The following is a 24362-nucleotide window of genomic DNA, read 5'->3' on the forward strand; positions in this document are numbered from 1 at the left end:
AGAGTCTCTCCTGACTACCTGCTTATCTAAAAGCCAACAACGTAATAAATGAATGAATGAATGAATGAATGAATGAATGAATGAATGTGTATATGTGTATATATATACACACACACACCACTGAACACCTGCTTGTTTTTCAAAGAGGCATTTTCAGATAATGTATGAAACTGAACTAAGACGATCAGTCGCCTATACACACACATGAACAAAAGTAGCAGGAAATGAAATCAAAGACTTAATGACAACATTGGTGTTCTTTTGCCATCTTTGAAATTTGAATTTTTGGATATCACTCGGCCTTTTAGCTAAGATCAAGTGTACCTTTACAAAATCATTAACATTTTGTGTGAACAACTACACAGTTATTCCGGATACATTAAAGAATGTTGCATTACTATCTTGGCTTTGCAACACACAAAAATGTCCAAGGGTAGTCCTCATACTATAAAACCTGATTTGTCCAACGTAGATTGGAGGCAAAAATAAAGATTGTGCCATGGCTCTTTCCCCATGCTCCCCTCAAGAAGATCAATTGAGGGCGTAATCCTAACCAACTTTCCAGCACTGGCGTAGCTGTGCCAACGGGACGTGTGCTGCATCCTGCAGTTGGGGGCAATCATAGAGGTGTCCTCAAGGTAAGGCAATGTTTGTTCCCTTACCTTGGAGTTGCATTGCCCTCACCTCGGTGCTGAAAAGTTGGTTAGGACTGCACCCAGAATATAGTAATCTGTCAAGAAAGAACCAGCCTTTTTCTCTGCAAAAAGAGCAACAGAGCTTGCTGCCTCTGTGCATATCTTCCTGCAGACTTGATTCTCTAAAAGGCGGTTTTCCCCCTATTTTGGTTATACTCTATAAACTATCTCCTAAGTTGAGTCAATCATAACTAACCAGACTAAGGATACAACCCATTGATTTAAAAATATGTATTTTATATATATACAGATACTCTCAAAAAAAGATGGGGGGAGCAGCCTGCCTTCAAAGAGAACTACAGTTGCAATCATACATCTAACTATGCCCTTGTAAATTCCATTGAGATAATAGGTGTTCGGCTGCAAGTCCAAGGGTTGAAATGGTTTCAAGTACGTGTAGAAAAGTGCAATAGCGGTGTTTTTGAAGGATGAACTCAAACCACCATTGTAACTCTGTTCCTGCAGGCTGACAATTTACAGGGGTTACTCTTTGTATTGTACAAAGACATAAACTGACCTGTCAAGAATGCTGGTGCTTCAATTAATCTTCCTAAAGTAGCACAACATTTCATTTGCTGCAGTGCCAGCATTATGTTTCAGCTCTAACTACTATGAGTATTTTCAACAGATATTAAATAACAGAAAATTGGATGATTTTTGGACTTCGTTCATTTTTGTGCAATATAAGAAGGAAATTTCTTACCATAAACTCCTATTCTGAGACTCCTAGAAGACATTCCAAAATCAGCAAGATGGCATCTCTGGTGACACCGTGTGTCCACGGTATCCACAGATCTGGTATCCATGGATTGAACTCCATGTATTTTGTTCTATGTAATGCTAAAAAAATTTACAAATTTACATTTTTTACCATGTAAATGTTAAAATTAATGTTTTAATGCCTTGCTTGATGTTTTTACTTGTTGTAATACTTTGTATACTTGATTATAAAACTTTGTAAGCTGTCATGGACATTTGCTTCAGCATGGGAAAGGCCGGGTATAAATCTCTTAAAATAAAAATAAAAAATTAATAATTTGCTGCAAATGCCTGTGAATACCAGGGTCGCCATTTAATTGCCTGAAAAGTGAGAGAAGCATAAAAATAGTCTTACCTTCACATGGCCAAACCACTCGGTTTCTGAGCCTCTCTTAGCTAAAAAATAGCATCAATGACCCATTTCCAGGTCACACGAAGGTTACTGGTTCCTCCCGAGATCTTTATGCCTTCTGGTGCAACTCTAGGAGTACCCAGGAACCTCCACGTGACCCTGAAGTAGGTCATCAGCACTATTTTTAGCCAAGAGAGGCTCAGAAATGGCACTGTTTGACCACACAAAGGTAAGAAAACTTTCACAAATTCTGTGTCCGTCCGTCCTCCCTCCTGTTTTAAGGCAGTTAAATGGCAACTCCAGTATCAGCAGAATTCGGTATCCATGGGGAGTTCCGGAATAGAACCCCCACAGATACCAGGGTCACATGGAACTTGTTTAGAAAGAAGGTCTCTTTAGTATTGGCTATAAGTTAACTTAAGAAAATTGACAGAACCCACATAAGCAATCAACTTCTAACAATATCCCTTCACAGCAGCATGTGAACCTATGGTATGAAGTGGGTTATCAAAACATAGTTTGAAATAAATAATGATTAAGCATTATATCTGCTTAAAGCTTACCATGATGGACAATCCAATTCTAACTGGACTGCCATTCCGTAGGAAAGCAACAGCAAAACAGATGCTGCTGTATCCCATGGGACCAGGGAAGCAGTCAAAGGATCATTGGTCCCTTACCAGACCGTGGCAGCCCCATGGGTCTATTAAGAGCTACACCAGCTCAACTGCCTGCACAGTACCAAGGTGACCTGTGTAGAAATTCAACCATGGAAAGGCGATAGGATGCGGACAGCAGACTCTGCTGTTGTCCCCAACGCCCCGGGCCTGAACTATCCTCGTTGCCCTTCCCCCACCCAGTTACACCTCTTCCTGCCCCGCACTGGCAGAGCCTCTCCGTCAACAGCACTGGCCTCTACACAGCCACAATGAGCTTTACGACATGTTTGCTACCACACGTGTGCCCATTCTGCCAGCAGGAGCCAGCTTACAATCAGGCCATAAGGTAGTTCACTTATTGAGCTTCCTTTCTGTAAAGCAATTAAGGCTGCAGGCCTAACCAATTTTCCAGCATAAGGAAAAGCAACTCCAAGGTAAGGGAACAAACATTCCCTTACCTTGAGGAGGCCTCCATGATTGCCCCCAACTACAGGATACAGCACGTGACCCACTGGCACAGCTATGCCAGTGCTGGAAAATTGGTTAGGATTGTGCCCTAATGGTCTCTCTGATGTCTGTTGCCATCCCAGGCCAGAGTTAGCTTAGCAAGCTAAACCATGATTTTATTGTACATATGCAGTTCACTAAAGTCACAGCTATAAACCATGCATTATGTCTTCATTGCATCTCACATTTCATAACTTTTAAAATGCATACATATTTTGAAAGCGTTTAACATCTCCAGCAGAACTGAAATCAAATGAACTAACTTAAAGCAAGTTACAGCCACATAACATGGTTAGGACTGCAATGTTCACAATATAAAAACTGACGCCTCCCTAAGTCTATATAGCTTAAAAACTTGCTTTCCTTTTAAACAATTTTCAAATTTACATTTTTTCCCTGTTAAACCAAAAGGTTTTGAAAACTGAACATTATAATAAATAAGAAATAGGAAGAGAAGGAAAGCCAGCAAGGCAGAATCCAACTGCCTCCTCCACCTGCAATGCTTTTAAAGATTAACTACATGAGCTGTTTCGAGCCAAACACAAGCTGCCTTGAGGGTTGTTTAGGAAGCAGAAAGGCAGCACACAAATGCCCAGATAAACAAATAGATAAAACATTTCAAACAGAATCAGATCATTTTCTGCATCTTCTCTAGTTTATTTCAGATGAAAAATACACAACACACCATGGCTCCTGTGTGCACTCATGAAAGCAAACATGTAGTTTATATACATTAATGTTAAACTGAAAACCAAACAACAATCAAACAAAAACCTAAGGATCCAATGAACAGCTTTAATCAATCGTGACAACATTTAAGTAAGAAGTTCAAGTGATGACATACTAAATATTTTTTGCAAGGATACCACACACAAAAGATAGTTTCCAAGTTTAAGAATTAACATGTCACTCTATCTGTAAAGCTAAAGCACTGTAAGAGACAATGCTCATCTACTTTATACCTGTGCACTGGAAATCACAATGGAATGATGGGGGGAGGGGGAAATAGTCCTAAAAATGTATAGGCAAGCCATATTATCTGTATTCCCATAACAGTGGGAGAGACTGTATGAATCATAGCTATGCATACAGGTTCTTCTTTTAAAGGGACTTCCAAAATGTGCACATTCAATGGGTCCAATCCCCTACCACACAGGCAGCCCAATGTTATGCTCTGGCACCGCCGTGAGGTACAGCAACACCAAAACAGCCACCTTGTATCCTGCGGGGTCAGAGCAGCTGCCAGAATCTTCTTGGGGTAAGGGAACATAGATTTCCTTACCCTAGCCAGAACTCTGCTGGCACGAATGGGTCTCCTTGGAGCTGTGTCCACTATTTAGCGGGTGCAGAACCAGGGAAGCCTGTGTTGGGAGGGGACATTGGACTCTGTGGTAGCCTCTGCTGATATCGATCCACCTGCCGGCCGGCCCTCCCTCCCTCTGCCCAGTTTGGCTCCAACCCCGAAAATATCCACTGCCTGGCATGAATACTCACCTCACAGCACTCCCTGGATGCATTCTTCCGGTGCTGAAACCCAGCATTGACTAGCACTGGCCTCTCCGCCGGCAGTATAGTGTCTTACGGCCCTTTTATGACACCTACTGCCGGCAGTGGGGCTCGAGCACTGGCAGTGTGCCAGATAGGATCAGACTCATAGAGAGAGACATTACTCTAGATCGATGTTTATCAAACTGTGGGTCAAGACCCACTAGGTGGGTCGCGAGCCAATTTCAGGTGGGTTCGCATTCATTTCAATATTTTATTTTTAATATATCAGACTTGATGCTTTCATGGTATGTGACTGCATTTGGGGAAATGTTACAAGTGTGTTCTTTGAACAGGCTACTATGTACAGGTGTAGGCCCCTTAGCAATCTACTGGCTTACGCAGGGATCGCATATGCTATGACCACCGTGTGGTCACGTGGTTGTCACGAGCACATATACCCACCTTCTGACTACAAGGGGAGCTCAGCTCCTCTTGCCTCCGGAGGGTCGTCTGAGCCTCCCAGAGGCAGGGCATGTCAGAGCGCTGCCTCTGCAAGGCTCAAACTGAAGGAAATTACACCTGTCAAGGAAGTGAAACCAGAAGTCGCGCAAGAAGCACAATTTCAGTCTGAGCCTCGCAGAGGCAGCGGTCAGACATGCACTGCCTCTGGGAGGCTCAGACAACCCTCTGGAGGGGAGGCGAGTGGAGTATCCCCTTCCTTGCGGAGGGTTCATAATGCACCAAGTGCTGCTTGACGACAGGGATCACGGTCCCGGTCCCCGTCGTTAACAGGCGCACAACTGTATATGCTTCTAACAATGATAGTCAATGGGACTTACTCCTGGGTAAGTGTGGGTAAGATTGCAGCCACGGATTGTTAAAACTCTTCCTGCTTGACGACGTCACTTCCGGTCATGACATCACTTCCGGTGGGTCCTGACAGATTCTCATTCTAAAGAGTGGGTCCCGGTGCTAAAAGCTTGAAAACCACTGCTCTAGATGGAGATAATTTTTCAAGAATCCTGTTCTATGGTAGTAAAGATCACATGTCTGCACCAAACATGCAGTTATTCCATGAATAAATATACCTGTGAGTTTCAGCCGAGGAAGGATTTGCAACTACACATTCAATCCAATACAGGGATTCAACTGTGGAAAAAGACATGCTAGTCCCCCCACCCCCTAGCGCTATCAATCATCCTTTGGCAGACATCCTGTGTTTGCATGCATCCCAGCAGCACTTGTCTGCCAAAAGGAGCAAGAGTTTCACCTGAGAGTTTGCCTATGTCCAATAGATATTTCATCACGTAATGAACTATTTAACAGTATAAGGGTTATGAACACTTTTTTCCATTTCCTTGCGTTAAGAATAGCACAAAACACTCAATTCGCAGCTTCAGACATAGACAGTTGGTGAAGAAAGGCACCCAGGAGAAGTCTAAGACAGGGGTGTCAAACATAAGGCCCGGGGGCCAGATGCGGCACACGGAATCTTTTTATCTGGCCCTCAGGCTCTCATCTACTGAGCGGTGCTGAGGTGTTACTTCTGAAAGGGCAGCCCACATGAAAATTGGGCTCTCCCTTATCTTGAAATATGATCAAGATTTGCATATTTTCTCTTCTGTTGTTTGCAGCTAATGAGGTCATAAGTGAGAAAAAGTGCTTATTTTTGGTTATGACCTGTTTAATGACATCATTTCCTGCCTAATGACATCACTTCTGGCCCTCAGCAGGCGTAAATGCTATTTGGCCCTTGGCTTGAAATGAGTTTGACACCCCTGGTCTAAGACGACATCCTGCCTGTTCTGAAGGACTCAAACTCACAGATAGCAGAAAACCTTGTTACTTTCCAACCATACCTTCAAATGTCCATATGAAAGATTCCAGATTCGTGGTGGGTTAAGAACTGAAAAAAGTACTTGGCTTATTCTATGGAGACAAACTCACAGATAAAGAAACCTACGAGGGTTTTGCATCCAGCCATGCACTACATTCATGGAAAATGCTGATCTCCACGTTGGTTTCTGCATGTTCATTCTGGGTTTCAGATGTAAGATATGGAAATTCTGAAATTCGAAAGCGTTATGTATTTTTATTGGTGGAAATGGGAATAAATTTCTTCTAGTCTCTTAGGTTAACAACGTGAATGAGATTCAGTCCAGGATCTTTTATTTTCATTACAGTACATACATCACATTTAAGAATCAATGAGGAAACCTATTTATGTTAGCAGCTGGATAACGAAGATCATTAATTTTAGCTTGCAAAATACATCCAACCATTAAGCAACTGTTCACCCTACAAGCTTATTAGTGCAACAACTAAAATTACAGTCATTAATGCAAGCCATGACTGTTCAACTTTCACTATTAGACAAGCCACGGCTCTTCTGTACTAAATCAAGAGTCAGAAAAATTCCTCCACTTTGACTCCAAATATCCTCCTTCACCCATTTGAGAATTTGAATAAGCTGATCAAGTTTATCTTGAAATTGTAAATTTTCACACACGTGGAAATTCTGAAAAGCAGACCAAAAAAAAAATCACTTATGCTGCACCAAGGGCAAGTGCTTAGGGCAAGACCATCCATTATCTCAGGAAGCAGACTGCTGGAAGGCACCTCTCTCCATCACTCCTCTCCTGTTTCCCAGACTGAAAAATAGGAATAGAATGGAAGAGGGAAAGTACTGGATTAAGCCACCAATATTCTGCTCATTTTCCATTTTTTTCCCAAATCCAGGAAGCAGGAGTGGCTAAGACAATGGTTAGCATACCACAGGGTGAGGTACAGTAGCATTTGACAGGGGAATGCAGGACCTCTGAGTGGGATTTTATCAGGAAGTACAAAGTTTCTTTTGGGCCCCTTCCCAAGGGGGGGAGGACAAAACAGAGTGGGAGAGGAACGTGGCCAAAACAGGACATGGGAGTGATAACAGCCAGCATAATCTTTGGACCCTAGGTGTACCAGGCTTCCCTAATGGAGAGGTCTACCTGCCCACATGGCTAGATACGGTAATGCAGAAAAACAAACACGCTCCTAAGTCTCTCTAAAATCTTCTAAATACAGAAAATCATTGCAGAAAATTAACATCATAGCATGTAAGATCCCTGGAAATTTCTAGGCCCTCTCCTTTGGCTCCTGGGCTCCCTTTTTGACTCCGGATACAAATTACCCCCTTTACCCTCCTCTCATAGGCCCTGGGGGAATGCAGTACAGCATCCAATCTACCACGTTAGGTGTATGGAGGTCTTAAGTTGTACCTGGTGGTATTCCACTGATCTTGTCCATTCATTCTTCCATCAACTATCTGTATACACATGCAGCTAGTCTACCAAAGGATCCATTTCTTAACATGCTCCTAAATATGCCGCAGCTTGTTTAGAGAGTAATTTGTAAAACATCCCTTCATTAAACTGAACACTGGAAAGAATCACAAGTTCTTGAAGGGGCATATGCATTCTGGTTTGATAGGGATAGGAATGAGAAACGTTCTTCAAAGATTAACAAAGGCAAATAAAATTTCAACTTTGCTGGCAAGAAGGGCAGATGCAATAGCAATGAACCACCTGGCTGGTTTTCAGACACTGGCTTCTTGTTCCAGAAGGCCTTTGGTCATCCAGTGTCTAATTCAGTGACTTTCAACCTTTTTCGCCTCACAACACACCGACAAGTTACTAAAATTACCAAGGCACACCTTCAGTTTTTTTGACAATTGACAAGACACACCATGCTGTTGGTGGGGGGGGGGGCTCACATCCCCCTGGCCCTACTAATAAATGACCCTTCCCCAAATTCCTGCCGCACACCTGCAGACCATTCATGGCACACCAGTGTGCCGTAGCACAGGGGTTGAAAATGGCTGGTCTAATTACACAGGCCTACAAAATTGAGGGTCAGAAAAGTTTCTCCCAAAATTTATGGTGGTTTGATATGAATTTGGGGTGCTGATTCCAAAAATGGCATCCGTTTTGCCCTATCACGTCTAGTTTTGGAGAAACAGCATAGCCTCATTAGTGAATGGTTCAAGCAGCTTCCTCATGAGGAAGCCATGGTGTAGGCTTCCTCATGAGGAAGCTGCTTGAACCATTCACTGAAGAGGCTATGCTGTGTCTCCAAAACTAGACGTGATAGGGCAAAACAGATGCCATTTTTGGAATCAGCACCCCAAATATACCCAGGAATTGGTGTAACGTTTAAGGAAGCAAAATGTGTGTTGGCCTGTATTTAAAGCCTGACTGTCTTTTTTGTATTTAGTATATATACTTTTTAAAAAACATTAACATTGCATTTAATTATTACCATTAACCACTTTAAGCATTTCACATGGATGGGTAAGATGGGAAAATAAGATGTTTTTTAAAACAGGAACACACAAAAGATGTACACGACACTGCAAACTACACAGAGCTTTTTGTTCAGAATATGCTAGCATTCTCCAGAATACTGGCCTCAGAACATTCAACATAATCTGTTGAATTCAACATAATCTCTGTTCAACATAATCATTTATACAGGAATTTCTCCAGCTCAGCAGGCACTTTTTTCTCAGCCCAACTTTTGCTTTCAAATAGCCAAATTCAGAAGGGAAGGGAAACCATTCTATCGCTTTCTGCTCTTCCTTTATTTCCCCAAGGGCTTTAAGCAGGAGCAATGACGAAAAGCATGCATGTTCAAAGCCAGAGAAATAACCAAGGAGAAATGTGAGGTAAGGGAAAAGAATTGAAGGAGGGAGGGGAATGAAAGACAAACTGAAGCCATATCGATGTCACAAATTGCACTACTATATATCAAACACAAGCTTTTTGGCTGAATAAGCTTACATAATGGGTCACCTGCACAGTTTGAGAAGACACCGCAACATGTGAACTATAGGCACTACGGGGTCTCTAGGACAACATGCTCTTACAATCTGCAAACACTGGTGTCCCCTACATTCCCCCCCCTCCCCGAAGCAGCTTGCAACCTAGAAAAGAGACTAAAAGAAAATATTCACTTCCTGCTTCCTGTTCGCTTGTAGTCTACCTTCTAGTTTGCAGGCTGTTTGCGTGCTCGTTTGGCTATAAGCTTTTTGCTTATAGTAGCAGTTATCAAACTATGGGTCCGGAACCCACCAGTGGGTCATGACCAAATTTTTGGTGGTTCATGAAACTAACAGGGCAGATTAGGCTATGTCAGGGGTGTCCAAAGTTTTTGGATGGAGGGCCATATCATCTCTCTGACACTGTGTCGGGGGCCGGGGGGGGAAAAAGAATTAATGTACATTTAAAATTTGAATAAATTTGCATAATTACATAAATGAATATATTAAAGATGAACTTATATGAATAAATGAAGGTCTTGCAATAGCTCAAGGCCTATAAAAGGCCTTGCACAAAGCAAGGCTGGCCTTTCCTTTTCTGCCTCTGCTGCATCACAGACATGAAACAGCAAGCGGTGGAGGGAGCCCTCATCCCACAGCTCACGCGAGAGGTCAAACAGTCACCCTCACGCTGAGAGCAGTTGCGTCGGGCCAGTGTGGGTTCCAACAAATCTCTGGAGGGCCAGAGGCTCACTGGAGACTGGGGGCTCCCTGAGGGCCACATTGAGAAGCCTTGAGGGCCGCATGTGGCCCCAGGGCCGGGGTTTGGGCACCCTTGGGCTATGTGCATCAGGAGCTGCTACTTGTGGGGAAGCACTACTGCCGAATCACCATTATAGCCACACCCTTGGCATTTATAAATCAAGCAGCGGCCCCTAGGGCCTCTGAAAAGTTTGAGAATCACTGGCTTATATAGTGTTTGTCCAAACAGGACACCTTATCACTTTGAAAGAATGTAATCCACATAAACAAATGTAATGGCCTATAAGGGGGATGGGTACAGGGTCCCCCCCTTTATCCACAGTTTCTGGTCTCCAGGAGGATATCGCCCATGGATAAAGGGAGACTCCTGTATGGGACAATACAATGTGCCTTCCCCATAGCCACCTCAACCTTGGAGAAGAAAAAATAAAGTTGTTTTAACAACCCTTGAGCTATTATGCAGCAAATTCCATCAACTGCAACCTTTAGTTTAATATGATTATTCTTGCCTGAAAAGGAAAAATAGAAATCTAAAGAAAATAACTGAATAAAAATTGGATGAGATAACTGAATATTACTTCACTACACACTCTATGTTCTATAATATCTGCATATTCCTTCCATATTTATATTAAAGCTGGTACTGTACTACCAACTAAATGCTATAAAGAGAAATGATTATTTTAACATTTCCATACAACAATGCTCTATGCCAGGTATGTTTTTGGAATGCAAACAAATGCAACACAAACATCCCAGCATTTGATATCGCACATTGTTAAGACACCAAGGACAGAGCTGTTATATGCCAACAACAAGGTAACAGACACACTGTTCTGCATGTATTTTGGCTGCCAGGAAGCCAGCTTCATTAGTGCAGATCTAGATGCCCGCTGTTTAGCAATAAGGTGCTGGATGGGATTGCAATTGCTCTACCTGCCACTCTGTGCAGTTATCTACACTTAGACTTAATCCAATCAACAAAGCACTGCTGCTTCAAAAGGCACATTTATATCAGTGTGGCACACATGAGGGCAATAATCAGCAGGCTGGACCCCAAATAAAAGAGGTAGGCAAGATTCTATTTTGAGGCAGGACTATCAAGGGTTCCATTACTGCAAGGGACCTATAATGCGAAACAATAACTCATGGAATCATTTAAAACTGCTGTGCAGATCTACCTCATGTGGGGATATACAGTGAGTAGGCATCTCAGAGCAATGCTATTTTTCATGTTCTTGCAGACGGCCAATGGGGCTAAAAATGTCTTGCTCTTGGTAATTTATATCAGCAATTGAAAAATGTTAGCACTGTATACAAAGATTGTCAAGGCTTGCTGCACTGTATTCAAAATAATACGCATCTTATAAACTATACCCATGAGATTATGTGTACATTATCTGATGTGTGCTTCTCCACAACAGAAAAATATGACCAATTCTTAAAAACTGCAAGCAAACAATTGCCATCTCTTTAATAGTATAGTAAGATTACATCCAAAAGAAACAAAAAATGAATTACTCCTTCTCAGAGGAAAAATTCAACTAATATGTTTGGCAATTGAATATGCAACACTTCAGAAAGCTATAAAAACCTTAGCAGCCAGGAAACATCTATCTAGCAGCCCAAGTCTCACAGATTAGTTTTCATGATGTGTTTAATCTTAAAAGCAAAGGATTCTGTATTTCTTCAATTTCAGCAACAAGCTTTCACTGAAAGTGCACACTGAAAGAGAAACCAAGTCAAGACAATGTGATGTATCTTCAAAATCACAAGTTAAATTAGGGTGCAATCCTAACCCACTTTCCAGCCCCAACATAAGGGCAATGCAGCTCCAAGGTAAGGGAACAAACATTCCCTTACTTTGACAAGGCCTCCAAGAGTGCCATCAACTGCAGGATGCAGCACATGTCCCACTGGCACAGCTATGCCAGTGCTGGAAAGTTGGTTAGGATTTGGGCTAAACTGAATAATTTTTGTGAATTATTACAAAGGCATCACTAGGGTTTGCACCACCCATGGTGAGAGCTCATTGTGCTACCCCCATGATGGACCTCCTCTCCTACCAGACCATACTGAATTACAATATCATATGCACAGCCAAAATGTAGTGGTGTTACTAGGGTTGGTGTCACTCCCATTAACTCTATTTTAATATACAACAGAAAACCTGATTTGTAAGTCAACAAACCAGTAACCAACAAATAACCAGTGGCCAACTTGATGGCACTCACACAACTGAATAAGAGTTCTACTATGAGCTCTAATATATGGAAATGAGAGCTGACTCTCATTTCCACCGTATTGGTTCCCTGCTGTGTCATAATAGCACCTCATTGGCTCAGAAAAATAAGTCTAATCGATCCGTTTTGAGTTAAGAAAAACCACTTTTTTGTCAGTATTATCTATGCTGCCTGGGAACAGGGCTCCAGAGGTTCAGAGAAGGGTCTTTCCCAATTCTTCCTAAAGATGCCAGGGGTTGAACCTGGGATCTTAAGCAAGCAAAGCATGTGCTCTTCCACCATGTTATCGCTAGAAATAGGATTTTCCCATACACAACACTTTTCAGCTATTTGCAAAAATATGGTTTCCCATAGGCCAACAAGTAGAGTTAATGCACTCAGCAGGTGTGGAAAATGGGCTCAGTGTCAAAGAAAACTCCAAAAGCTTGTGAGGAGCCTTGACAGCTGGAGCCAGTGGATCCTGTAAACTGACAATGATAGCATGCTTATCAGCTCTATGCCAGGCACTGTACAATGCAGTGGAGTGACATGGATTCTATTCTGGAGACCCCGAATGCCCATTACAAAGAGGAGGGAGTACCTGGAATCAGTCCACTCAACCTCTAAAACAAGTAGTCAGAGAGGTGACCATGCATTTCATAGTGCAGAAACACCACACATGCACTTCAGTGCAAGGTAAGAGTGTTCTGTGACATGCTGCAGGCTATGAACATGCTATGAATACCATGCCTGTCGCACACTATGAACTCCAAAAGTGCGTTCAGTACAAAATCCCACTTCTATGCACAGAGTGCCCTTGCTGGAGAGAAGTGACATTCTCCATCCTAAAAAGAATTTAGAAAACCTACATGCCAAATGCCTTTGCAAACTGTAAACACGCATACCTTCAAATAAGTCTTCACTGCTGGCAGCTTAATGACTCCATGCTCTGAAAGGACCCAATTAACTACCACTTTAGCTGGTCATGTAAAGTAACAAGCTTAACACTAGGTAAGCTTACTCAATTGTCAGGTACTGTGATTGTCAGTGATTAAAATGCATAAGCAGTAAAACTCAAGAAGTCCAGCACCCCCAATACTCTGGCATCGCTCCTGGCTTAGAACAGGCTTCTGACCTCACCAGACCTTAAGTAGTCACAGTCACACATGGTTCAGTGATGGTGTCACCGAGACAGGCTATGAAAGTCACTCAAGGGACAATATAGGCAGGTTTATATTAATGCAAGTATTGTAGCAACTGCATTGCTATAGTGATGGGGGTGCTAAATTTGGGGACAATCAAGGGCAGGACTGTACGACCTGATAGCATCACCCCACCCCTTCTAACTGGGCAAAGAAGCACCTCTTAAAGTGGTTTTCTCTTATATTTAGCAGGGGGAGAGAAACTGTTCCTCTTTCCCATAGCATGGAATCTTTCCCAGTGACCATTGCTGCTGTCTCTTCTGTATTTATTTTTTTTTAAGATTGTGAGCTGTTTGGAGACAGGGAACCATTTACTGATTTTACTATGTAAACCACTTTGTGAATTACACTTGTTGAAAAGTGGTATATAAAGTATTCTTAATAATTGTATAGCATTTCCAAAGATCTGACACCACCCAAATCATAGCTATATGAAATCAGAATCTTAAGGAAGAAAAAAGGCAAGGGGATGACAGGACTGGATAGCAGAGGAATAAGACTGGGAATAGGTAGAAGAAAGAAAAGGTGAGGCTAAAACATGGTACAGGCACCACTATGTAAGATGTCCATATCTGCAAAGGGGGGCACTTTAAAACATTTAGAACTGATCACTGGATAAATATTAACAGTATTAAAATTGAAGATGAACATGAGTGATTTCACTTGTGACTTCACAATGCATCCCACGCACCCATGTTAAAGAATCTAATGAACAAATGCAGAAGACAGAAAGCTACAGAAAGCTCAAGTGGGCGCTCCTCTTTTATTTAGCAGGGTGAGAGGAACTGGCCCTCTTCACCCCAGCAGTGTCTTTTCTAGTGGCTGTCTGCTGGTGTTCTTTTGCATCTTTTTAGATTGTGAGCCCTTTTGGGACAGGGAGCCATTAGTTATAGATTTTCTCTGTAAATCACTTTGTGAATTTTTCGTTGAAAAACAATAAATAAGTACTGTTGTTAATAATAATAATAATAATAATAATAATAATAATAATAATAATAATAAATACACCATGTTTATTTTTTTCCTTTTTTTTCCTCTTTGGGAAGCTAGTCAAAGATGCCAATGAACTTCTGAAGGGTCAAAGAAGAAGTTTTGGGGGTTTGAAAACCTCCACCCCAAAATGAGCAGTGAACTTCCAAAGCTTTTTCCTGAACTATGTTTGTCAGGAAGCTTAACCCCCCCCCCCCACCAGCTATATCATTGCATCCCCACCACAACATACACACACTCTTTTCTCAACTTTCACAGTCTTGCCAGTAGAGGAGGGCACCACAGCAAACACAGTATGCGTTTCATCATTTCATTCATAGTTTCAAAACGTTTAGAGCAGCACAGCAGAGAACACACAGCTATGGCAGCAATGATTCCTCCCCTCCCCCCACCATTGGTCTCTCCAACATGCTGCTCCACAGCACAGTCAGAAGCGCCTCCACAGACAGAGAGGTGCCAGAGCCCTTGAGATTTGTTGTCTTTCCAAATCCTGTCTCCATTCACCTCACAGGGTTGCAGTCACTTAGCACATGGCGAAAATTAAGGGCAAAGTAACTGAAAGGCAGGATGGAAAGGAGTGTTACTTTCTGATGGCCGATCCCCCCCCCCACCAACTTGAAAAATGATCCCGTTCCTTCCCTAATTTGAGAAGGAAGAAGAAGTCACATAGTCCAGATCTTGTCACCAAGGCAAGATGCAGAGGGTTTGCCCATCTTAAGCTGCAACCATGCTGTACTTAGTTCCCTGAACACCAGCTTTGTTCAACTCAGTTACAAAACAAGAAAGAAAGTCTGCTGCCTCCACCTATTCAGACACCGCAAAGCTATTTATAACAGCTACCGTATAATAGGCACAGATGGCAAGAGTCAATTCCAATAAGATTAACGACATAAGACAAGACTAATGGTGGATATCCATATCCACTAAATAACCTATGGCAAGTAAAAGAAAGATTATTTCTTCAGAGAAAGGCGATAAAGACAAGATGAAACGGTTAGCTACTTTACCTGAGATTACAAGGCCAATCTAAAGAAGAGCATATTAATGTTCCTCTAACTCTGACAGATCCCTGCAGTATAATCAGCTTCCCTTAACTAATGCCATCCAAGGCCAAATAAAACTTCACTAAACCACCCATTAAAATGTTCTCTTCCTACTTCCCCTTCATAATCAGACCGTTCTTCTTGCATGCAGCTCCCCATGTCTCAAATTCTCGGTTCCTTCTTCCCAATCCTGAATTTTACCACTCTGAGATTGAAGGCAGAATTAACAACCAAGGAAACCTACCGCAGCCCCCAGGGCTTCCCCACTTAGGGAACAGGAGGTTTTCCAGCAGCCAAGGGCATGCTTTGCATACAGAAGACACCAGGTCGGGCAGAAAAAAATTCCTAACTGAAATTCCAGAGAACCACTGCCAGTCAGCGTCTACAGTACCAAGTTAGAAACAAGACATCCATGAGTACTACGACATTTAAAGGCATGAAGGCATGCCGAAATAAAGGCATGAAGTTATAATAGCTTTCAAAGATAATTTGCATTTACCTCAAAATGTATTCTCTTTATCCATGTCTAATTTGTTAGCAAGGCTATTTCCATTTCACCTGCCAGAGCTCAGAACACAAAAAGGCAAACAGGTAAAATATTGTAGGTACTGTATACAGAATTTGTCCTCTATGAGCACAGGCAAAAAGGGTATTTTCCTCTCTCAAAAAGCATCTCTTGTTGCCAAGTGCAGCTTTCCAATAATTATTTGCTCCCTTACTCTCAGTTTTTTAGGAAAGGTGAAGCAATGACTGAAGCCATATCTGGACTCCAATAAATGCAGTGAGATCTTGTAGGCTGGGTTCTGACGTCCCTTTACAGAACCAGCATTTGGCAGGTCCTTCTCCTATTACTTATAGTTCTCTAGCTTTTCCATAAATACTATTATGCCTGCTCCACAGCAAACTTGAATGGAACCCTTGGAATCATGGCAAAAATTTTCACTCATATTCATAACTATGCTTAAAATTATGCTGTATTTTCATCACTGCTTATACTCCAAGAGAGTGAAACTTTGATGCTCACCTGATTGATATTGGGGGGAGGGGGGGAGGAAGAGAGAGGACTGAGTGATTGCAAGCAATTTGCATGTCCTCTGATGACCCTCCCTAGGGAGGCCTGCCTCAAAACGTTTAAGAGCCACTACACAACCATAACGAAAGGACTCTTCACATCAGCTAATCAGTTTGTGCTAAAGACAGGTACAAGATAAACCACGTTCACAGAACTCCAACCAACCAAACACTCTAATGTCTACTGGAATCCTTCACATACAAAGCCAATAGGTATGTCAAATACATACACATCTTCTAAATACATTTTCTGTTTCTCTGTAAGACATGATTCTTCACACAGTTCTAAACACTTACTAAGACTGTCACAAAATAGAACCCTTTCTTTAAAAGTGAAAACAAGTCAAATTCTTTTTTAAAAAAAAATAAAGCTTTAAGTTTTACACCAGTGTTTCTCAAACTGTGGGTCGGGACTCACTAGGTGGGTCGCGAGTCAATTTCAGGTGGGTTCCCATTCATTTCAATATTTTATTTTTAATATATTAGACTTGATGCTCTCATGGTATGTGACTGCATTTGGGGAAATGTTACAGACCTGTACTTTTAACAAGCTACTATGTATATTCTTTTAACAATGATAGTCAGTGTGACTTACTCCTGGGTAAATGTGGGTAGGATTGCAGCCTAGGATTGTTAAAAATGTTCCTGCTTGATGATGTCACTTTCGGTCATGACATCACTTCCAGTGGGTCCTCTCAGATTCTCATTCTAAAAAGTGTGTCCCAGTGCTAAATGTGTGAGAACCACTGATTTACACCATTTTTTAGGCTACAATCTTGTACTTACCTGGGGGTAACTTCCAACTCAATGGGGCTTACTTCTGCAGAGACATGCATAGCACTGTGCTGTTAATACCATTTTAGTGATTAACTTTGTACAGTGCCAATGTTCTAAAGGTGACAGATACAATTGCAACAATGGAATGTGAAGCTACCATTACTTTAAGGCATCTGATTATGAACAATTCTTTCTGAACTACTGTCTATTATCTTTCATTGTGTTCTGAATTACCTCTTGAAAGCTGAGCCAATGAGCCAGAAGTCAGGGTCATTATCTTACACATTAATCAATCTTGTCAGCTAACTCCTAAGTTAAGCCCTTAAATACTGTCTTTTCACACCAGAATTACAGACAAGATTTCTCCCTTTGCTTTGCAGGAAGCCTGTTTGTAATGAATTTAATACTGTTTAAACAGCCTAAAACTTGTCCATGCTTAGAGAGCAAAATTCTATAGAGGTGAAAGTGAGTCCAATCAGACTAGTATGGCATAAATGAGCATTTGTTTGTATTATTATGGTTTTAAACGCATTTCACAGCTTCACTAGCTATTCAAGAGGCCAAGATCTAGAACCTGATGCCTCATCAACAGAAGCTGATGGGGACAGCTGATTGGAGGATTATGAAATATTAAAAGAAATAACAGATTAACATGCTGAGAATGAAATGAAAACTTGAGCAGTCATAAGAAAATACTAGAGATTCAAGGGCAGAGTGAGCCACCAATACAGGCAGTAAAAGCTGACTATTTTCCCTAGTGCTTTGACAGAAAAATGTTTTATTTTACCAAAATTCTTAGTTTTCATAGTGAATCAAGGCCTACACCTCTGCTTTTTTCAAAGGAAACATATCTCAGGGTAAAACAACACTGATAATCCAAACTATGCTTCTACTCCCAATACAACTTTGAACTTTTTGGTAAAGCTTTGCAGTTTAAAAAATAAATTTAAAAAAGGCATAAGGACATAGTCTGCAATATTTCATCTGCTTCCAAAATACTCAAAACACGACTCACACTGCAATATTATGCAAATGTACTTGGAACTAAGATTTACTGAATAAAGTAGGATTTACTTCAAAATAAACATTCACGGACCTGGCTGCACTAGGCAAAGATGTTTCCAATGCAAACCTTTACACAACTGATTTGTTACATATAAAGTTTACCTAACGTGATTGTTCACTATCTTGGACTATTAGAAAAGATGGAATATAAATACTGAAAATAAAAATCAAACAAGCATTTAAATGTCTCAAGATACTAAGATACATCCACATGCAATCCAGAGTAAAGGTACAGAGAAGCATTTAAAGTACTAAAAGTAAAAAGTTGCCTTAGCAAAAAAGATGGAGCAAGAAGTTAGAAGTGCCTACCAGTGTTTCAGACTACTACTTGATGCTTCCCATTTGTCATTCATCCAGATGCATCTTGCACAGAGACTGGCCTACGCATTTGATATGGGGGGGGTCACCTAATACATTCCTTGCTTTGGAGAGAGCATCTCACATGCATCCTGCTCCTTCAGACTTACCTCCTATTTTACATGAGAATAACCAACCACTGTTAACTTGTACACCAATTAAAAGAGGAGGATATGCAGGAGATAAACACACATCCCTATACAAATCCCTGAGCAGAATGTTCAGATAGGAAATGACAGATCAGCAGCTACATTTCACCAGCATCCAACCATTAAAAAAAAAACTCACTTCTGTCAACAGGGATACAGTACATCTTTCTCATAAACTCTGGATTAGAGATAGGAAAGGAAGTTCCTGCCCTTAAAACAAGTTACCACTCTCTTACTACCAAGTTATCACCATTTTAATTGCCATAAAATGACAGTTAAACTTCCTGCTGCCACCCCCACCCCAGTATAGTAGGCTTTCTTTGGTCTCCCTTGAACAACAACCCTCTCCCTTTCTGCAAAGACATCTAGGCAAACACCACAACTTAACCCTTTGGGGGCCTTTCTATTCCCTAGGCCTCTGAATTTAGGGCCATGATTACATGTTATTTGGCCTGCACAAAGAACAGTGGGGGGTTGGGTGGGAAAGCCGACCCCCACCCCTCCCAGGGTTAGCAGTACATCACCATCAATCAGGGCTTTTATTCCTGCACAGACATCCCAAGTCCTCCCAAGCAGTATTGTCTTTCTCTGCCATGCCCTCCTCCTGTTACTTTAAAAGTTCTTTGAAAGGTTCCATTAAGCATCAGATCGATCCTTACCTTTACTCAGTAACAGTAACTCCCTGGCTAGGGGTGGAGTAAGGCTACAATCCTATTCACACTTTCCTGGGAGTAAGCCCTATTGATTACAATGGGGTTTACTTTGAGTAGACATGGATAGGATGGGACTCTAAAACCACACATTTGCACGCACAGTGGGGTTGTTTTTTACACACCCACACACAAGGCGATGGGGAAACCCCCCATTTCTCCCCCCCCCGCACCCCAAGAAAGTTGAGATGGCACTAGCTGGGGGGAGGGGGGGTGCCAGCTTGCAACTAAACACATCTTGCCTGGAAGCATCCAAGGCAGGAGCCACATCAGATGTACGAAGCGAGGGACGGGCTGCGCCAACTTCATCCCTGGAGGAGAGGTGATCACGCCCCCCAGGTGATCACCCACCCCAGGTAGGTGACCATACCACGCAGGTGGGGGGGTGGATGAGTTGGGATGGGGTGCCAGGCTGGAGCAAGCAGGGCGCACTTACGTCTCGGAATTTGTTCCACTGCCCGACCTCCTTGTCGTACTGGGAGATGGTGGTCAGCCACTGTTTATCATCCAGAAAATTGCCGCTGTCTGCCCTGCCCCCGGCTCCCGTGCCCGCCGCCGCCGCCACCGCTTGACTGCACCAAGCGGTTGCCCACACGCACGCCAAGGCTGCGATCCTGCGCATCTGGTGAGGGCGAAAAGAGACACAACAGGGTTACCCAAGAGGCAGCCGGGGGGAGTAAAGCCACCCCCGGGAAGGGGGTGAGATCCAAGGTGCAAAGGAGGCGGGGGAGCAGCAGCCTGGCCGGAGCGAGCCCCCTGCGCGCACTCCAGGGAGAGAGTTGGGCAAGAGAAGGACCCGGGGCGCTGCATCACCTTGCTGCCAAGCCCGCTCGCCCCGCACTCGCGGCTCCGGCTCCGGCTCCTGCTGCCGGAGGTAACGCAGCTCGACGCTGCCAACTGGGTCTCTTGCCGGAGCTGCTGCCGTCCACTCAGCTCCTCGCAGCCCGGCGCGCGCTCCCCTCCTCCCGCCTGGCGGACCCTCCTCCCCCCTCCGGTGATGCTGATGATGCTGCTGCGCTGGACCACTCCGCGCGCGCGCGCCCGCCTGCCTGCCTGCCTGCCTACGGACCAGCCACAGGCTCGGAGGGAGGGAGGCCGGCTGGCTGGCTGGCTGTGCTGCGGCGAGGCTGGTGCGCACCCGGGGCGCAAGGCGGGCGGGAGGGTCGCCCCCCAGCAGTGTTAGGAGGCGCAGGAGCCTCCCATTCCGCGCCACGGCCAGCCTGGGCGGGGGACCCCCAGCTGCCGAGGAAACGCGCCCGGGGAGAAGCCACAGGGGGGCGGAGTCAGGCGAGGCTCGCTCCAGGCGAAGGTGCCGCCGCCTGCTTGGAAACGCTGCCGGAGCCCGTCGGTCTGAGGCTGCAGTCCTAGCCACACTTTCCTGGGAGTAAGGCCCATTCACTATAATGGACTTACTTACGAGTAGGCAGGAACGATTGGGCTCTGAGGTTACAATCCTATGCACACTTTCCTGGGAGTCAGCTCCGTTGACTATAATGGCGCTTACTTTTGAGTAGACCAGATTGGACTGAGAAGCTGCAAATCCTATCCACATTTACTGGAGAGTAAGCCCCATTGACTATAACGGGGCTCGCTTCTGAGTAGACATACAAAGGATTGACAAAGGATTGGGTTCTGACCCTTCTCCATCACCACCACCCTATCCCCCCATGGGGGGGCTGATCACGGTGTGGGTTTGCCACCCTTCTTTCTGGCTGAACTCTGCGACTTTAAATGCTTCAGGAAAAGCAGAGGTTCGTCAGGAGAAGCCTCTCACTAGTTCACCTCCCATGCAGAAAGAAGACAGGGTTGCCCTGAGGAATGTCTGCCTGCAGTGCTAAACTTCAAAGTGCACGCAGGCTGTCTGAGTGAAAGTGGCAGCTCTGACTCTGTCTAGGAGGAAACGATCCTGAGCCCTCCCGTGGCTGAAATTAAGTCCTACCTAGAAGTTGCCAGGCTGTTTTTTTGCTTGGTTCCCCTCCCCCATCAGGGTTTGTGACATCAGATGCAGAATTTCAACAGGTGTTGCTTTTTCCCCTCTTGCATGTCCATGCCTGACATATTTGCCTGTTGAATGTCAACGTTGGGCAGAAATGTCTTAAATAAAAACTACAAAGGCTTGTCTAGAGAAGGAGGGGGGGAAACAGGTAGTCTTCTGAGTTGACTTGGGCAGAGGAAAATTGTGCAGAAGAGGGAATTTCAGTAGATGACATTTCACAGAAGACAAGCTGCATCTGCTGAAATTCCCTCCTCCACTTAATTGTTAAAGGTCCAGGAACCCTGAAGTTCAATGGTTGGCCACCCTGGATTAGGACTACAAGCCTATCCACACTTAACTGGGAGGAAAACCCCATTGGCTAATGGGACTTACTTCTGAATAGACTTGCATAGGATTGGGCCCTAGTGCTAGTCTACACACTTTCCTGGGAGTAAGCCCCATTGAATACAAATGAACTTACTTCTGAGTAATCATGCATAAGAAAGATTGTGCTGTAGATTTTGTTTCCTTCAGTCTAGAAACTTCATATCTATCCAGTTCCTACACATAATACAGTCTTCATTCCCACCCATCTTCCTGTGATCCTTTGATACCTTGTCCAGCATTTCTCCTTTCCACTCTATTTCAATGGACAACCAATGCTGATGGTGTTACTGCTTGTGGTGTCACTGCCTTCTGGTGCACTTCCGATTGTGGTGGTGGTGTTCGATTCTTCTTATTAGCCATTTTGGGTTCTAGTGCAAAAAAAGGTGGAATACAATTTTTAAACAATAAATACCTACATTCAATTTAAATAAATAAAACCTCCCATTCCAATTTATTGGTGATCACTGGGTCCACAGAATTTAAGGACTCATAAACTCACCCAAGCCCATTTTCCACAATTGTAGCAGATTCATAACCCACGCTTTAGAAAAGAGCATTATCTTCTTATAAGCCTATTATCAAGGGGGAAAATGCAACATTCTTTTACTCCGTTAATGTCCCACATCCCTCCAGTGTGAGGAATATGGCATGTCCTAAAAGCTATGGGAAGTGCTTACCTGAAGCAAGCCTAAACCTCAAGATCAGCATTTCCCTTGGCAGGGCTAATCCTTGAGACACATGAAGAAAATGACACAGAGTAGGTACCATCCCTACTATCAACTACTGCTAACACTGGACCTGAAATATATTTGTTCCTCCAAATTCTTACATAATGTCACTTATCAATTTTTTTTTTTAAATTTCCAATCCTGTTCCTCTTGTTCACATTTTTGGTCCATTTGATGGATGACATCATAATTCTAAGACTTTCCTAAGGAAGACTTTTTATAGTCCTCCTGTGCATGCTTACTCAGAAGTCAGCCCTAGTGAGTTCAGTATGACTCACTCCCAAGAGAAAGGTGCAAGGGACTGAAGCCTAAAAAGCATTTCCAGTATTGCAAACACCAGTTCTACACCAAATCTAACTCTTTGACTCATCTAGCCTAGCACTGAAACGAATACCTAGCGTCCTGCAGTGAAAGATTCAGGGCCCAATCCTATCCAATTTTCCAGCACCGGTGCAGCCACAATGCAGCCCCAAGGTGAGGGAACAAATGTTCCCATACCTTAAGGAGACCTCTGTGACTGCCTCCCCACCACAAGATGCAGTGCATGCCTCATTGGCACAGCTGCACCAACACTGGAAAATTGGATAGGACTGAGCCCTCAGCTCGTCATTCAATTTCCTGGTTTATTTTGAAGTGCTGCTTTTGTTTTTATAAGCTTGCATTCACCTTTTTAGTCCTAATGCTGTGCAGTAATTGCAGCAAACACTATTCTTTCAGATGGCAACAGCATGTACACTCAACACATGCCAGGGTGTAGGATCACAGTTGTAACCAGTAGTGTAGCAAGTGGGGGACGGGGTGATCCACCCTGGGTGATGCTGGGGAGGTTATGGAGAAGTTATGGGCGAAGGCCCAAGTCACATTTGGTGATGGTGGATGGATCTTCATGCCCTCTCCAAGGCCTCTAGTGGCTGGAAATGGCCACCTTGGAAGTTATTTAGCGGGGTGTGTGATGATGTCATCGCATCATTAGTGAATCACTTCTGGGTGCTACACGTAGCTCTGGATGAGTACAGAGGATGTTGCATGCCTTGGGGGGTGATACCCACCCCAGGCAGTGCCTGCGCTGCTGATGGTATATGTATTTGGGACATTGCCTTTTACAGGGTTCCAGGTAGTTGCAGAGAGCACCTAAGCATGTATAGCTTCTGAGCGGGCTTGCTATATTCATACCTTTAAAGTGAATGTGTGCAGATCAGGAGTGGGGGACAGCAAGCACAAGACTGATTTTTCCTCTCTGTGGGGACATTGAACATTTAAAAAGGCTTTAAATGGTGAGTTATTCCATAATGAAAAGGACAGGGAAAAATGAAAATATCTGAGTGTTTTTCCTTTTTAAGGAGAAAGAGTAAAGTGGGCTTTAAAGACATTTCCATATGATTTATGCAAAGAGCAGTCTAACATATCTGTGTCTGCTCTTTTGACAACACAAACTAAATGAGCAATTATCTGTAATTTTGTCTGAGCCCCAGCTTCCTGAACATTTCATAACTATAAGTGTATTCTTCATATCTATAAGTGTATCAGTCTCCACGGAATTGGTTTAAGAGGTTTTTTTTTGGAGAAGGATTTTATATACTCCATTTGTTTGAACATTTTTATGAAATCACTAGTTCTTTTTAAGTGGATTTCTATCTACTGGAATTAATTGGTTAACAAGCCCTCA

The 24362-nt window shown here is 43.3% G+C and overlaps 1 protein-coding gene across 5 annotated transcripts in view; it reads right to left on the reverse strand.

Annotated features, from left to right (window-relative positions):
- SPOCK3 (SPARC (osteonectin), cwcv and kazal like domains proteoglycan 3) overlaps positions 1-20228 on the reverse strand; it is a 186337-nt gene extending 166109 nt beyond the window's left edge. For 4 of the 5 annotated variants that reach the window (XM_066632198.1, XM_066632197.1, XM_066632196.1 and 1 more), the window contains exon 1: positions 20043-20228. In XM_066632198.1, the coding sequence (XP_066488295.1) occupies positions 20043-20228 (186 nt within the window). Of the gene's footprint in view, positions 1-17228; positions 17243-20038 lie in introns of all 5 variants that reach the window. The other variant, XM_066632194.1, reaches the window with a different exon arrangement.
- Between the last annotated feature and the right edge of the window lie 4134 nt (positions 20229-24362).

The sequence above is a fragment of the Tiliqua scincoides genome, chromosome 6 (genome assembly GCF_035046505.1).
Source record: "Tiliqua scincoides isolate rTilSci1 chromosome 6, rTilSci1.hap2, whole genome shotgun sequence".
Lineage (NCBI taxonomy): Eukaryota > Metazoa > Chordata > Lepidosauria > Squamata > Scincidae > Tiliqua > Tiliqua scincoides.